Source organism: Mustela nivalis (assembly GCF_964662115.1).
Source record: "Mustela nivalis genome assembly, chromosome: 6".
Lineage (NCBI taxonomy): Eukaryota > Metazoa > Chordata > Mammalia > Carnivora > Mustelidae > Mustela > Mustela nivalis.
Genome location: NC_139025.1, coordinates 43,864,427 through 43,879,894, shown reverse-complemented (window position 1 = coordinate 43,879,894; position 15,468 = coordinate 43,864,427). Strand labels below are relative to the sequence as shown.

The following is a 15,468-nucleotide window of genomic DNA, read 5'->3' as shown; positions in this document are numbered from 1 at the left end:
TCTAATTGTTATGTAAAAGTCTAGGAATCCAAAGAGTACATTTAGCATGCTGAAAAAATAAGTGTAGGAATTCAGAATTGCTTCAGATTATTTTGGTGTTATTATTACCAGTAGATAAAATGTGAATTCAGGTTGCTCAAACCTAGGTTCATGATACATTGTCAAGGATGAGCAATCTGACTTAGTTTGATAGGTGATTTTAACTTTTGACCTCTTCTTTTTTTTTTTTTTTTAAGATTTTATTTATTTATTTGACAGACAGAGATCACAAGTAGGCAGAGAGGCAGGCAGAGAGAGAGGAGTAAGCAGGCCCCCTGCTGAGCAGAGAGCCCTCTATCCCAGGACCCTGGGATCATGACTTGAGCCAAAGGCAGAGGCTTTAACCCACTGAGCCACCCAGGCGCCCCAACTTTTTGACCTCTTGATCAAAATATAAAACATGCAGGTTTAGCCTAGCAGTTTAGTTTCTCAAGTATTAAGGATATTAAACAGGTGCTCAAAGATATGGATGGGCCATGTTATTTATGATCGCTAATGCAACCGTAGAAGACCGTGAACTGCCCCATATCTATAGGCCAGAAATACTGTGCAACACTTGATTAGAAATGCACATAAATATTTATTGATATAAAATATTAACAAAATACTTTGTAAAACAAGCGAGTATAAAATAGCAGGTATGTTAAAAGCCCATTTATATGAAATTTTCTGCCCAAGTTTTCTGTTAGCATGTATATGTATACAAGAGGGATCTGGAAAAGAGGGTCAGAACAAAGCCACTACTTAGAATTTGTGGGGCATGTATGGTTTCTCTCACATACCCTTCTTTGTGTGTTTAACACAACCCTTAAAAATGTAAAAAACAGTCTTACTTTGTGAGCTATACAGAAACAGGCTGTGGCCAGATTTGGCTGATGCTTGATTAGACTAATGTTATTTAGACTAATGTTAACCTAAATATCAACTGTGGTTATTTCTTCTTTTTAATGTCTTTTTACATATCCTCTATTGCTTGAACTTTTTAAAACAAGCATATGTTTTTATAATCTGGTCAGGGAGGGAACAGTTTTCATTTTGGAAGAAAAAAATGGAGTAGATTGGCTGTCCATTGTATTTTGAGATGAACTTTAGTCTTGTACAAAATACCTAAGAAAATCACTCCTTTTATCCCTCATAATACTCCACTGTAGTATTTAGAGGCTACCATATTGCTTTCCTTACAGGCTCAACAGTCGCTGGATCTCATTCAGTCAAAAATAGTAAAAGCTGCTGGAGACACTACTGTTATTGAGAATAGTGATGTTTCCCCAGAAATGGTATGCATTTTCTTTTACCCCAGATCTCTAGGCTAATTACCTTGTTGTAAATTACATGAAGAATAAAAATGTGTGAGATCTGTCTCTGACTAAAAAAAATGATATACTTCTGTCAGTTTTGTTGGATTCTTACCGAAGGTTGTCTTTTCTTCCAGATATTCCATCTCTGAAATGCACTTTTTTAATTAATGTTTTTATTAATGTCACTTTAGCTTAGTAAGATAGTACTTTAATCGTACTGTTTGTTTTGGAAGTATTATGGTATATTGCTGAAGAATGTGGGCTTTGTTAGACTGCCTGTGCTTGAATCCTGACCCTGCTACTTAGTAGCAGTGTGACTTTGGACAACTTTACTTAGCCTCTGTGTACTTTGGTTGCCCCATCTGTGAAAGGCCATATTAATAGCATCAAACCTGTAGGATTTTTGAAGGGAATAAATGAGTTACTATCTAAAACACGTAAGAATAGTACGTAGCACTTAAAACGGTGCTGCCTAGCACTTAGAGCTCAATATATGTGAACTTAGTTTTACTGTTAAGAATGTCCTCTCCTTTGGTGTCTGGCAGATTTTTTTTCTGAGACGAGAAATGGATTTACAACTACTAATCAGAGTCTGGATTTTCGCCTTTTTGGCCTAATGACTTAGCATAGCCTTTTTTTTTTCTTTTTTTTTTTTAAGATGTTATCTATTTAATATTTGACAGAGATCACAAGTAGGCTTGTGCTGAGCAGAAAGTCCTATGTGGGGCTCAGTCCCAGAACCCTGAGATCATGACCTGAGCTGAAGGCAGAGGCTTAACACACTGAGCCACCCAGGCACCCCATAACGTAGCTTTCTTTGGTGCAACCTAATTTGTGTCACTAGATAGCAAACACTGTTTCTATATGTGTTTTTTGTTAATTTTTGTCATTTTCAAGATTTCTCATGTTTGTATCTAAAACAATAAAATATTTTCTGTTTTAGGTTGCAAATACCTTTTCCTTATGTATGGAGTTTTTTCATCTCTTCCCTCTTCTCTTTAGGAGTCTTCTGAGAAGGAGACGATGTCTGTAAGTCTAAATCAGACTGTCACACAGTTACAGCAGTTGCTTCAGGCAGTAAACCAACAGCTCACAAAGGAGAAAGAACACTACCAGGTATTAGGTAAGAGTAACTGAAGTACTGTTGTCTCTTTAGGGCTAATTGACAGAATGTGTGTATTTGTAGTGAGGGTTTACCAGGACTACCAGAGCTCCTGTTGCCCTCATTGAAATATTCCCTTTCTCTCTTTCAGCCCCTGCAAATAACAGGTTTAGCTTTCTTAGAGTTTTATTTTCATCTCTTCCATGTTTTGGTCTCACAGCTTTGTGGGGGGGGGGGCTTTTTTTGACTCCTTTGACCTTCTTATAAAACAGGCTCTCTTACAACTTGTTTACCTAGGTTTTATTCATTGCATAATATGGGCAGCTGCTTCTGTAGTTTATCCTGATCTTAGTTTTGGTAAAGTATCTGTGATTTTTTTTTTTTTCTTTATAACTTGGTAAAATAAAGTTAAATGTTTTTACTGAGATTAAATACTGAATTGAAAATCAAGTCATCACAGTTTTTTTAAAATTGGAAACTGAGTTTTTATTTAAGTCTGCTTATAAAGTAATCAAAGAAATCTCACTTTTAAACCTATCATTAACTAAACCATATTATGAAATTTTATTGCCCTCCTGATAGGTTAGGTGTCCTGGAAAAGTTGGATGTATCACCATTTTGATTATAGAGGCATTCTGTCTCACTTTTATAGAATGATTGTCCTCTGGTCTGCCTTAGCATAAACTCTCCTTTAAAATGCTATTCAGGGGACGCCTGGGTGGCTCAGTTGGTTGAGCGGCTGCCTTCGGCTCAGGTCATGGGATCGAGTCCCACATAGGGCTCCTTGCTCGGCAGGGAGCCTGCTTCTCCCCCTGCCTCTGCCTGCCTCTCTGTCTGCCTGTGCTCGCTTGCTCTCTCTCCCTCTATCCCTGACAAATAAATAAATAAATAAAATCTTAAAAAAATAAAATAAAATAAAATAAATAAAAAATAAAATGCTATTAAGGGGGTGCCTGGGTGGCTCAGTGGGTTAAAACTTTCTGCCTTCGGCTCGGGTCGTGATCCTGGGATCCTGGGATCGAGCCCCGCATTGGGCTCTCTGCTCAGCAGGGAGCCTGCTTCCATCTCTCTCTCTCTGTCTGCCTCTCTGCCTTCTTGTGATCTCTGTCTGTCAAATAAATAAAATCTTAAAAAAAAAACCTGCTAATCAGGTCATTTACCTCCATAAGATTTTGTGGAAAAATGCAACTCATTCTTTTAACCTGTCAGCAAAAATAATTACACCTTAATCATTTATCCTTGGTAAGCTGACCTCTCCATCGCCTACAGTTAAACTTCTGCCACATTACCTCCCTTTTCCAAATTAGAAAGTAATCTGCTTCCTGCTTCGCTGGTAACTCTCTTTCCCATGTTTTCAGCCTTATTCTCTTCTCTGCACATGCTCATTCTGTTCAGTCTTGAAAACCTACTCTAATGTCTTATTTTAACCTTGTACTTCCTTCAGTTACCACCCTAATTTTTTTTTAACATTACTGTTTAACAGAGATTCTTAAAATAAGAAACTATTCTCACAGTATCTACTTCTTTACTTGCTTTAACAGCTCTGTGTACACTAGAATGCATTCTGATGAAAACTTTTTTGCTGAGGTCATTAGTGATTTCCTGATTGCTAGATCTGATACAGGCCTTTGTTTTGATACTGAAAGTATAAATTTCCAGTATAAGAGATTAAAAATAGTTATATGCTAAATAGGCTGAAGTCATCCCATAGGCCTTGGTGTGATAAGGAAAGGACTTCATTTCTGAGAGCCTCAAAAATTGTAAGATTACTTCCTACCCTGTGCCTTTCAACCTTATCAGTAGTATCTCTCTGGCACCTCAAAGGTGTTCTTTAGTGTTTCTTTTTCTTCCCAAACACGTGGTCTGCTCATACTAAGTCTTACGAACCTATTTCCACATTGGTCATTTTCATATTAAATTTGAGACTTCTACTGATTGTTGGTAGTATAACACTTTTATTTTTCAGAGTTTTTCTTTGATTTATGAAATTGTAGTAACTTGTTAAATATGTATATCCTGGCAACATAGCTAAAAACAAACTATAGTTTGGCTGCAGCTTTTCTAAGTGATAACTCTTCATCAGCTAATGAACCTCAGTCCAAATTTGGCAGGTGGAAAGGTGGTTGAGCATCAGCAGTGCAGTGTGAAGGATAGAATGGATTGTATGAAGAAAAGCGTCTGCTAGGCATTTGAGAACTCTTTCTTCTGTAAGTTCTACCTGGCATTGGCGGTGGTAGCCCCTCCCCACAGTTTCCTTGGTTCCACAGCCTTCTTTGTACCCTTTAAAACTTCAGCCATCATTTTTAGCTGGGTGTATTCTTCCTCTTGTGAACTATTTTTTTCCTTTTAAAAAGGGGGTGGTGGGAAGGGTCAGAGGGAGAGTGAGAATCTTAAGCAGGCTGGATGGCCAGTGTGGAACCTGATGCAGGGTTCCATCTCACAACCCTGAGATCACGACCTGAGCCGAAATCAGGAGTCTGACATTCAACCAACTGAGTCAGCCAGGCGCCCCTCTTGTGAACTCTTTTAAAACTAGTACATATATTGGATGAGAAAAACAAACCCACTATTACGTGATGATTAAATTGGAAATACAGCTTATTAATCATCAAAACTTAGCTAATAGGTTAATATCTGATGTCAGGAAACTTGCTTCTTTTTAAGATATACAGCAAGTATATATCATATTTGTTAAGGGAAAAACAGTTATTAAAAAGCAAAACTGGGGGGGCGCCTGGGTGGCTCAGTGGGTTAAAGCCTCCGCCTTCGGCTCAGGTCATGATCCCACGGTCATGGGATTGAGCCCCGCATTGGGCTCTCTGCTCAGCAGGGAGCCTACTTCCTCCTCTCTCTCTGCCTGCCTCTCTGCCTACTTGTGATCTATCAAATAAATAAACAAAATCTTTAAAAAAAGCAAAAATGGGATGACGATGTGCAGTTATTTAATTTTTTGAATTCTAATATACATTACTTAGCCTTTCTCTGAGCTGTAGGGGTATGTGTATTGACCTTATATCCTTAATTTATAAAACTTTAACCTTTCTTTTATTTTAGAAGTCTTCCTATCTCCTATCCCCCCACCCCAAAAATAGAAGATTGTCATCTTTTTCCTTCCTTTGTATGAATTAAGATACCTTTTTTTTTTAAGCTTTGGGCTAACAATACTAGTACTTTATAGTATGCTTTTTGTTGTTGTTGTTCCCAGATATCTATTTTTCCTTATGTTTCTTTCATATTTGCTTGTCTTCTAAGTGTTCAAACTATATGTCTGACCATATCAGAAGATTTCATTACTCCAGTGTCTTAGTCTGTTTGGGCTGCTATCACAAAAATTGCATAGACTGGGTGGCTTAAATAACATTTATTTCTGACAGTCCATGCGTGGCAGAAGGGTCAAGGGAGCTGTCTGGGATCCCTTTCAGAAGGACACTAATCCCATTCATGATGGTGGAGTCCTCCAAAGGCCCCACTTCCAAATGCCATTACACTGGAGGATTACAATTTCAATATATGAATTTTGGGGGTAGGCACAAACACTCAGACTGTAACACTCAGGTCCCGTTTATGGAATCCTGTGGAGGGAGGAGGTTGATTTTTAACAGCAGTCACTTTATGAGTATCACTCTAAGCTTGAGAGGCTTCTGACTTGTGGTCATTTGCTTATTCTTCACAGCAACCCAGGGCAGTGGGTAGGTAGGTGGTGGTGTTTATTTTTTTAATTGCCATTCTACAGCCGAACCTCAGAGGTTCAGTAATTTGCCCAAGGTCATGCAGTTAGTGGCTGGGTGAGCTGGGATTTAAATTGAGGTGATCTCTGCCCAGTGCCTGTGCTCTTAGTGAGTACTTTTCTTTTGTAATTCAGGCATTCTGTGCCCTGACCTCTTTTTCTTGATGCTTTTTTTTCCCTCCTCATTCTGTCTAATCCTTTGTTGCCAGCATCTTACAGTTTGGGTTGTCAATTCTGACTTTTTTCTAAAGTATTTTGTTGGCAATAGTGAGTTGGAGAGACTCTTAGTGTTACCCAGAAAAAATTGAGGTGATGTTTTGTGTATGTGTTTTATATATAGGTGCTCTCCCTGTTCTGTGTGACAAATAGATCTTATGATGTAGTTGTCTCTTGTTTCTGAAAGATATTCTTTTATAGTGGTATTGAAGTATAAGGATTAGTGTCCAGAGTAAAAAGTAGCTTTTATATCTACACTTTACACTTGGCTATCACTGATTTTCATTTTCTGTTGTGTGTTTACGTAGCACTTAAAGTGTCCTGTACCTGTGGGCTATGTAGACTTTCTGATCCAGTGTTAATCTTGTTTTTAATGGAGAACATAATAGCCAGTGATAACTTCACTTTTTCGCTTTCTCATTCTTTTTCCCTTTTTATTTTGAAAAAGTTCACACATAAAGAAAAGCTGAAAGAATAGTGCAACACTCATACATCCTTTACCTGCTTCATTTCTTTCCATGTATAAACGTATTTGGTTAATGTCAAACTGTTTGAAAGTACCTTTCAGATTTGACAGCTTATTCCTAGGCACTTGGGTATGCATCTTTGGAGAACAAAAGCATTCTGTTATAAATGCATTGTACCACTATCACATCCAAACAAAACCAGTAGTTACATAAAATTACCCATTATTAAACCCATATTCAAGTTCCCCATTTATACTGCAAGTATCTTTTTAGCTATTTTTCCCAAACCAGGATTTATATGTTGGATCTGGTTAAGTTTTTTTAGTCCTTCTAATGACTTTTGAGGTTTAATTTCTTACAGTCATTTTATCTGACTTGGAAAGCTTCACATGACCTCAGAAAATTTCTGTCTGAAACTTTTATTCATGGGGGAGAGTTGTAAATTTCAGTGCTACTCATCTCATTAGCTTTATATTTTCTTGAGTAGAACTAACAAAAATGTATTCCCAATGTTCTCTTAAATTTTCTAATGGTATTTTTAAATCCCCACATTACTCTGTTTGGTCTGAGGTTTTCACTCATATTTTTAAATCCACCTCAAAAACTTCTGATTCCTGTTATTTCTCCCTTGTTTTTGATTACCATTAGTATAATTGCTTTGATCCTAGTTGAAAGAGCCATGCTGGATCAAATAGAGTATGTATGTTTGGTGTTTGACAAATGTCTTCTGATTGCCTTTTATTTCTTCTTTTAAAATGAATTTGTTTCTTTCTGATCTTTTACAGAGTGAAGTAACTGGGAAACTGTTCATTCAAGGATAACAGAAGGCATTGTATTATATTTTGCCAAATTAAAGCCTTATTTATGTTTTCACCCTTTCTACTTTGTCGGAAACACTGAACAGAGTTTTGTCTTTTCTAATCCTTGTTAGACTACTGATTTAAAGAGAGAAAAAAAAAAGCCAACTCTGTAGACACCTTCAGAGTTTAGTTTTATAATAAAAAACTGTTTGAATAATTAGACCTTTACATTCCTGAAGATAAAATAAACATGTAATCTTTTATCTTATTTTGCTCAATAAAATTGTTCAGAAGATCAAAAGTGGTAAAGACAATATAAAATTTAACATTTTAATACTGATGTTGTACACTGTTTTACTTAACATTTGGGGGGGGACTGCCTCTGACTTCAAGAAGACACTTTTTTGTTGCTAATGTAATCCGTTTTTTGTAATGGCGTCAGCAAATAAAGGGATGCTTATTATTCAAACTTGCTCTAATTTTCATTGTGCTTTAGCAGATCTCATTAGCTATACCGATGAACATAATTTAGAACACAGTTATTAATTGCAGCTCTTGGACAAGGTAAGATAGGTATTGTTACTCATACAGCTTCTGTAAGGGGAGTTCTGGGTCTTCTGTGTGGCTCTGTGCACTGTGAACTGTGTCCTGTGTGCTGCAGAAAGGCCGAGGCGACAATTTAGCTTTCAGACCCACCACTCCAGCTTTTGGTGGAAGAGCTCTGCTTTTACACTTAACTGTTATTAACCAATAATAGGTAACTTTTTAGTGTCCTTCTTGTCAGGCACTATGTTATATAATTTGCATGTGTTATTTTTTGTTGAGGAAGTTCTAATTAATTAGATAATTTGATGCAAGCACTGAACCCTACAGATGCTAACTAACCACTGAATGCTGTCTTGTGCTACTGAATATGAAAGTGTCTGTTAGGCCATACTGTGGTCTCCTTTTTTTTTTTTTTTTTTTTTTTAAGATTTTATTTATTTGACAGAGAGAGATCACAAGTAGGCAGAGCAGCAGGCAGAGGGGCGGGGGGGGGGGGGGGAAGCAGGCTCCCTGCTGAACAGAGAGCCTGATTGGGGCTCAATCCCTGGACCCTGAGATCATGACCTAAGCCAAAGGCAGAGGCTTAACCCACTGAGCCACCAAGGTGCCCCATACTGTGGTCTCCTTGCTATTTCATTAATGCTTCTACTTAAAACTCTCTTCTCTTGGATGTCAGTTGTGGCTTGCTTTTTCACCATCTGGAAATCTGAATGTCACCTTTCTCACCAGGTCTTTCTGGATCATCCAGTATCCCCCCTGCCTCCCTATCCACCTACCTGTTTTTGTTATTACAATGTTTATAGCCTCCAGTATATACTTGGTCACACCTCTTCTTCCTGCTAGAAAGTTGCTGCATGAGGGCAGGAATCTTCTCTTCTGTTCTTTGCTTTTTCCTACCCTTGCTCAAGTGCCTAACACTTATTTGTGCTCAGGTATTGAAACAAATGAATGGATGAAATTCATTTCTATAGTTTGAGAATTATTTGAAGTGGTGCCTTTTCATATCATCCCGTGTACACCAGATAGTGTTTCTAAAGTTACATATGTAGAGATAAACTGAAGAGGCTGCTCATGGCCAGTGATGATTGGCCTGAGGATTTGGACTACCTCAGGGCTTACCTGGCTGCCTTCAGCAAACCACTGGAAAATTGATTGGAAGGCCAGATACCATATCATCTCTCAACCTTTTTCCTTGGCGATTGTCTATAAATATACCTATGTCTCTGCCATCTGAAAAAAGAAAACAGAAATCCTTCCTTTCTCTTGCCATTCTCCCTTCCCTTTACAGCGTAGTTCCTTGGAAAAAATGTGTAATTATTTTTCAACCTCTTCATATGTTTGAATTTTTAAAAGTTAAAACAATTTTTAAATTACTAAATTAAGGTTTCAGTCCAATCTCATTAATTTTGTGTCCTCTCCCTCAACATCCGAATCAATACACATTCACCTTTTTGCCTCTGAAGTGGCAAGAAGTTCATAACATGGTCTGTTCCAATTTGGGACAGTTTCATATTTCCCTCTTCCATCTTCAACTGTCCACCTTTTCCCAGTGTGTTATAAGCAGATCCCTGAGAGAGGAAAGGAACATCCAGAGAGAGAGTCCTGTGTTCTCTGTCTCTAGTGACTCCCCTTGCCACCACTGCAGCCAATTGAGGCAGGAAGCCCTAAGAAAATTACTCAGGTTGAGAAGAACCGACAGGGAGGGGAGAATGACCAACACACAGTGTTCACAAAATCATGCATGGTGATGAGATCCATTCTAATGGATTTCAGTGTAACAGTGCAAAAGCTCACTGATGGGGTTTCAGACTCCATGTTGTAATTAATCTGTGATTATAACATGTTGAGTTTTGCTCTTCTGTCTGAGAACATCCACAGTGGTCTGAAAGGCTGCTGGTCTGTTTTCCAATGACATGTTATTTGTGTCCAGAGGCCAGGTTTTCTTCATATACTTCAACCCAGACAGCACATCACAGCAGATTGCACACAGAAGTAGTTGGTTTCCATTAGGCCATGTAGTAAAGAAATTTGCAAACATGTAAAGTAATGCCAGTTTTCTCGCTACATCTTTTTGGTTGGTTTTATTTTGGAAAATGAAGTTACATTTAACAAAAACATATTCATTATGTTGTTATTTTAAAATAAGAAATGACATCTAGGGGCGCCTGGGTGGCTCAGTAGGTTAAAGCCTCTGCCTTCGGCTCAGGTCATGATCCCAGGGTCCTGGGATCGAGCCCCGCATCGGGCTCTCTGCTCAGCAGGGAGCCTGCTTCCTCCTCTCTCTCTGCTTGCCTCTCTGCCTACCTGTGATCTCTGTCTGTCAAATAAATAAATAAAATCTTTAAAAAAAAAAATAAGAAATGACATCTAAAATGTTTCTTGGTTTCAATTTCTAGTACATTGAATGTTATAGAAATAACAAAAAAGCTTTGTAAAGTATAAAGGATTTCCAAGACCAAAAATTTTAGAGCTGCTTGTCCTGGCATGTTTTTTTCCCCAACACTGGGCAACTATCAGCACTTTCTTACTTGTATTTTGTTTATATTTCATTCAATGATTAGTGAATTAGAAATGTTAAAAACATTTTATTTTTTTTGTTTGTTTATTTTGCTGCACTTTGCCAACTTCTTGTTCTTATAATTTATTTTCTTTTTTTTTTTTTTTTTTTTTTAGCAATCTTTGGTTTTTTTTTTTTTTTTTTTAAAGATTTATTTATTTATTTATTTGACAGAGAGAAATCACAAGTAGATGGAGAGGCAGGCAGAGAGAGAGAGAGGGAAGCAGGCTCCCTGCCGAGCAGAGAGCCCGATGCGGGACTCGATCCCAGGACCCTGAGATCATGACCTGAGCCGAAGGCAGCGGCTTAACCCACTGAGCCACCCAGGCGCCCCTTATAATTTATTTTCAATTCTTGTTTTCTAATTCATTTTAAGGCTAAGTTCTCTGTACTATTTTGCATCCCACAGATTTTGATATGGGAGGATTTTGTTGTCTTTCAGTTATTAATTTTTAAAAAATCAGAAGTATTTTAGACATACAGAAAATCATACAGAAAAAAAACCTATGAGTATCCTCTCAATAGCAAGTAACATTTTGTCCTGCATAAGGTTTTGTGGGTTTTTTTGTTTTTGTTTTTGTTTTTTTTTTTAAAGTAAGGTACAGTTTAAAAGGCGTGTATACCCCGCCCTGGTCCAGAGGTAGCCACTGCACCAAAGGTGATGTTTATCATTTAATTTCATGTTACACAATTAATATATATATGTGTAGCCAGAAATAGTATGTATTTCACATGTCTTTGAACTTTATATAAATCATTCTGCTATTTGCTTTATTTGCCTAATATTAGCTTTAAAATTTATACATGGAGCTTTTTTTTCTTTTCTTTTCTTCATTTTTAACTATGGATATACCACAGTTTATTTGGCATATTCCTCAAAGGGACATTTAAATATCACCAATTTGTGAAAATTTTATGTAACTTTATTTCCTTTAAGGTAAGAGATTATTTTTTTTTGGAGTGTGTATTTTTCACATCATGGATTTTTTCTTTTGAGAGCAAGAAAGTGAGAGGAGTGGAGGTAGAAGGAGAGAGAATCTGGAGCAGACTCCATGCAGAGCCCAACGTGGGGCTTGACCCCATGATCCTGAGATTATGACCTGATCAGAAACGAAGATTTGGATGTTTAACTGACTGAGCCATCCAGGCAGCCAAATCATGGATTTTTAAAGTATTATTTCCTAATATTGCATTTGGTCTGTGAATATGCCTTATATGACACCAATCTCCAGAGTTTGTGGAGACTTTAGGAGAAAGAAATTAAAAACAACAACAACAAAAATCATTTAGTTTTGGTTTAGAATAAAAGATTTATCAGCAAGAATGTGAAGTTGTGGCAGGAAATGAGTTCATTAAATGAAGTGATTTGAAATCTCAAATTACCAGGCTAGTTCTTATCCTCTTCAGTTAGAAAATGAGAAAGAATTGGGTAATATTTATTTTCTGGTGATCTCAGGAACACAGGAAACAGAGTCAAAGAGGTAGGTGAAGGTCTTATTTACATTTATGCATTCTCTTGCTATGAAGAATCAAGAAGTCATGAGTTTGAATTAAGAGCAGGTTCTTTCTGAGCTATTCGATACAGAGTTCTTGGGATTTCATTCATTGCCAAAATACTGAGCTTCTGTTTATCTGCTCAAAGCAGTATTCATTTCAAAATATCTAAAACATGGTATTGTAATCTATAGATGATAGTTGTAGAAAATGGAAATTTGTTCTTAGGTTGATGAATTGTGTTGATCACCATCTAAATTGTGCAGGCTTTTCAGCCCTGGGCATCTAGTTTTTCTCCTTGCTAGCTGTACAAGTAATAAAACAATGCAGCTCTAGTAAACTTGAACCCAAATACAACAATGAATTTTCTTCAATTCCTTGGTTGCCAGTAGTCAATATTTTTAAATATTCCAAGCAATTGAAGGGAATGGATATTTTCTGTTTGTTAAATTCAAATTGTTAATTGATATATTCCTACCATATTTCTGGTTTGTTAGGTCTGAGATGGGGCTCAAGAATTTGCAATTTGGAATGAGTTTCAAGTGATGCTGATGTGGGTTTGGTGACCACACTTTGAAAATCATGCATTGTGGTTTTTAACTTTCTTTCTTCTTTTGCATTTTCTTTGCAGTTTCTTGTCAACTGAGAGTTCTTATTTTCAAACATTGCCAAATATTTATTATTTTTATATCATTTCTATAATTTCTACAAATTCAGGGAGGTGGAGAGAGATTGCAGCATGTCAGCCTACTACCTTGAAAACGGAATTCTCCCAAAACTTAAAAAAGATGTAAAGTGCCAATTGGTGGTTTCCTTGGTGTTTTTTGATATTTCCAGGTTATGCCACACAAGGAATATATATATATTTTTTAAGATTTTATTTATTTGACAGAGGGGTCACAACTAGACAGAGATCACAACTAGACAGAGAGGCAGAGAGGAGGAAGCAGGCTCCCAGGACCCTGAAATCATGACCTGAGCCAAAGGCAGAGAGGCTTTAACCCACTGAGCCACCCAGGCGCCCCAGGAGTATTTTCTTGAAAACAAGTTCATCTTAAGTTTCCTTCCTCTTTGATGAATTTCTCTATCTCCACTACTCCAAACCTGAATGTGCATGAATGTTATTCTTCATATTGACTAATGTTGGGATTTTTCTCTCCAATCAGTTGGAATAAAGATTTAGACCTTGACTCCTATAGAGTTGATAATGGCTGTATAATAAATTACCATAAACTTAGCAGCTTCAATCATTACAAACTTAACTGTCTTACAGGAGGCTAGAAGCACCAGGTCAATTTCAGTAGACGAAAGGTGTCAGCAGGATTTGTTCCTTCTGGAGGCTCTCAAGGAGAATCTGTTCCCTATTCTGTCTTCTGGGGGCCCCTGCATTCCTTGGCTGGTGAGCAGCCCTTGCTTGTGTCATTCCAAACACATAACTTCTGTTGTCACATGTAATCCTTTGGTTTTCTTGCCTTCCTCTTACAGAGACCCTTGTGAGTATATTGAAGGCCCACCTGGATAATCCGGGATCATCTTCCCATCTCAAAATCCTTAATCACAGTCGCAGGTGGCCCTTGTCATATAACATAACATAGTCACAGGTTCTGGGGATTAGGATGTGGCTGGGGAGAGGGCCGTTATTTGAAAGACTCCAAAGACCTTCATCCCTTTCACACCTTTGACCACACCTTGAACCTTGTAATTATTCTCCAGTGTCCTATCCTCTGATACAGTCCTGCATCATTCTAGATCTCTTGGCCTCTAAATGCCACTGTTCCTGTCGTTTGCCCTTACGGAGGCCTTTGCCCCTTGACAACATTTGAAAAAAAAGTTACACTGCCTATTGATTTTATCCCTTTCTCAATGGTCCATCTTATCTCCAGTTCTTTGGTGATAAACTAAGTTCCATTACCCCTGTCCTTCACACATGCCGGGCAAAGAGCTCCATATCTGAATAAAAGTGGAAGCAAATGTGTCAAGTGGTGAGATTCTGAAATCTGCAGGACTGGAAGTGGAAGATGGGGGAAATGGTGCTGCTGCTTTTAATTCCATCCACTCTGATGTCATAAAGGGGTTCAGAGTTAGCAATGAGGTAAGAGGGTTTTTCAGAGATTGCTGTTCTTCTGCTGAGTCCCACCTTCACCAAAGGGGAGAAATAGGTGGATGGTGGGAATCCTTCATCTCCAGTCAAGAGGGAGGGCTTTCAATGGGACCATCTCTAGAGCTTGTAATGTATCCTCTCCATTTGGAAAAGAATGGACTGGGGAATGACTTCGGGAAAATCCGAAGGCCAAAAGGTGGTGGCTTCTTTGGCAGGTTAGGGGAGAAGTGGCTAAGCTGAATGGCTTGCATTACACAAACTTTTCAGAATGAAAGATATGTGGATGTCTGTGGTAGGCCAGACAGGAGGCACAGGAGGGAGAAAGCCAGTGGGATTGTCTTGGATTCTTTCCAGAAGGACCATCGGAAGGAGGAAAAGACGGCAGCAGATAAAAGCTAAAGGTACGTACATCAGCTGCCTATGCATTGAAGAAGAAGGAAGCAGCAAGTTGCAATAGAGCTGCTCTTGCCCTCAAGGCAAGTACAAGTGCAAGATCTCCATGGCTAGGAATGCAGGATCAGGTTGATGGAGTCACACCAGAGAGCTCTGTCAGATTCCAGATCCGTGTTTGGAGGAGATCTGTGCGGACACATACTGAGTGGGCAAGAAATAATCTGTTCAGCCACCGGGGCTTACTTGTTGTCACAGCATGTTCTAGCTGTGTAGCATTGTCCCACATACAGCACAGCCAATTACCCCCGGTTGTGGGGGAAGTGAGATGCGATGTGGCTGATGTTAATTTTCCTCCCTCCCATGACAAACTACATCAGCCTCCTATAGCAAATACTTGCAAGGGGCTGGCACGTGCACTGAGGTGTGTTTGAGGCAGGGGAATCGGGTCCTTGCTGCCAGGAAACTGGTTTAGATCCTTTGAGCACCATCTCTCAGCCTAATTTATTGGTTTGTCTTCTTCTAATTTCGATTCCTGTGTTAGGATTTTCTACAGATCTCCACAGGAAGTAGCTTCTTGGTATTGGATCATATCAAAGTTAAGCCCATTCCTTCTTGGCTTTACTTCTCAGGTGTTTTTTGCTTGTTTGTTTGCTTTCTGGCTAAGAATAAAGGCACTTCCTATAAATACAGGTATGCTACAACAAGGCAAGTACAAGTGCAAGATCTCC

General features: G+C 38.3%; 1 protein-coding gene and 1 long non-coding RNA gene across 12 annotated transcripts in view; one reads left to right on the top strand and one right to left on the bottom strand.

Annotated features, from left to right (window-relative positions):
• The window catches only part of KTN1 (kinectin 1), a 102,912-nt gene extending 94,794 nt beyond the window's left edge, over positions 1 to 8,118 (top strand). For all 11 annotated transcript variants that reach the window (XM_082735051.1, XM_082735047.1, XM_082735046.1 and 8 more), the window contains 3 exons: positions 1,224 to 1,316; positions 2,340 to 2,460; positions 7,635 to 8,118. In XM_082735051.1, the coding sequence (XP_082591177.1) occupies positions 1,224 to 1,316; positions 2,340 to 2,460; positions 7,635 to 7,639 (219 nt within the window). In that variant the 3' untranslated portion in view covers positions 7,640 to 8,118. The remainder of the gene's footprint in view (positions 1 to 1,223; positions 1,317 to 2,339; positions 2,461 to 7,634) is intronic.
• LOC309866955 lies at positions 7,726 to 10,778 on the bottom strand. Its single transcript, XR_014312896.1, has 2 exons — positions 10,561 to 10,778; positions 7,726 to 10,350 (listed from the first exon to the last, which is right to left on the bottom strand). It is a non-coding gene; the product is annotated as an uncharacterized lncRNA (long non-coding RNA).
• Positions 10,779 to 15,468: the final 4,690 nt, after the last annotated feature.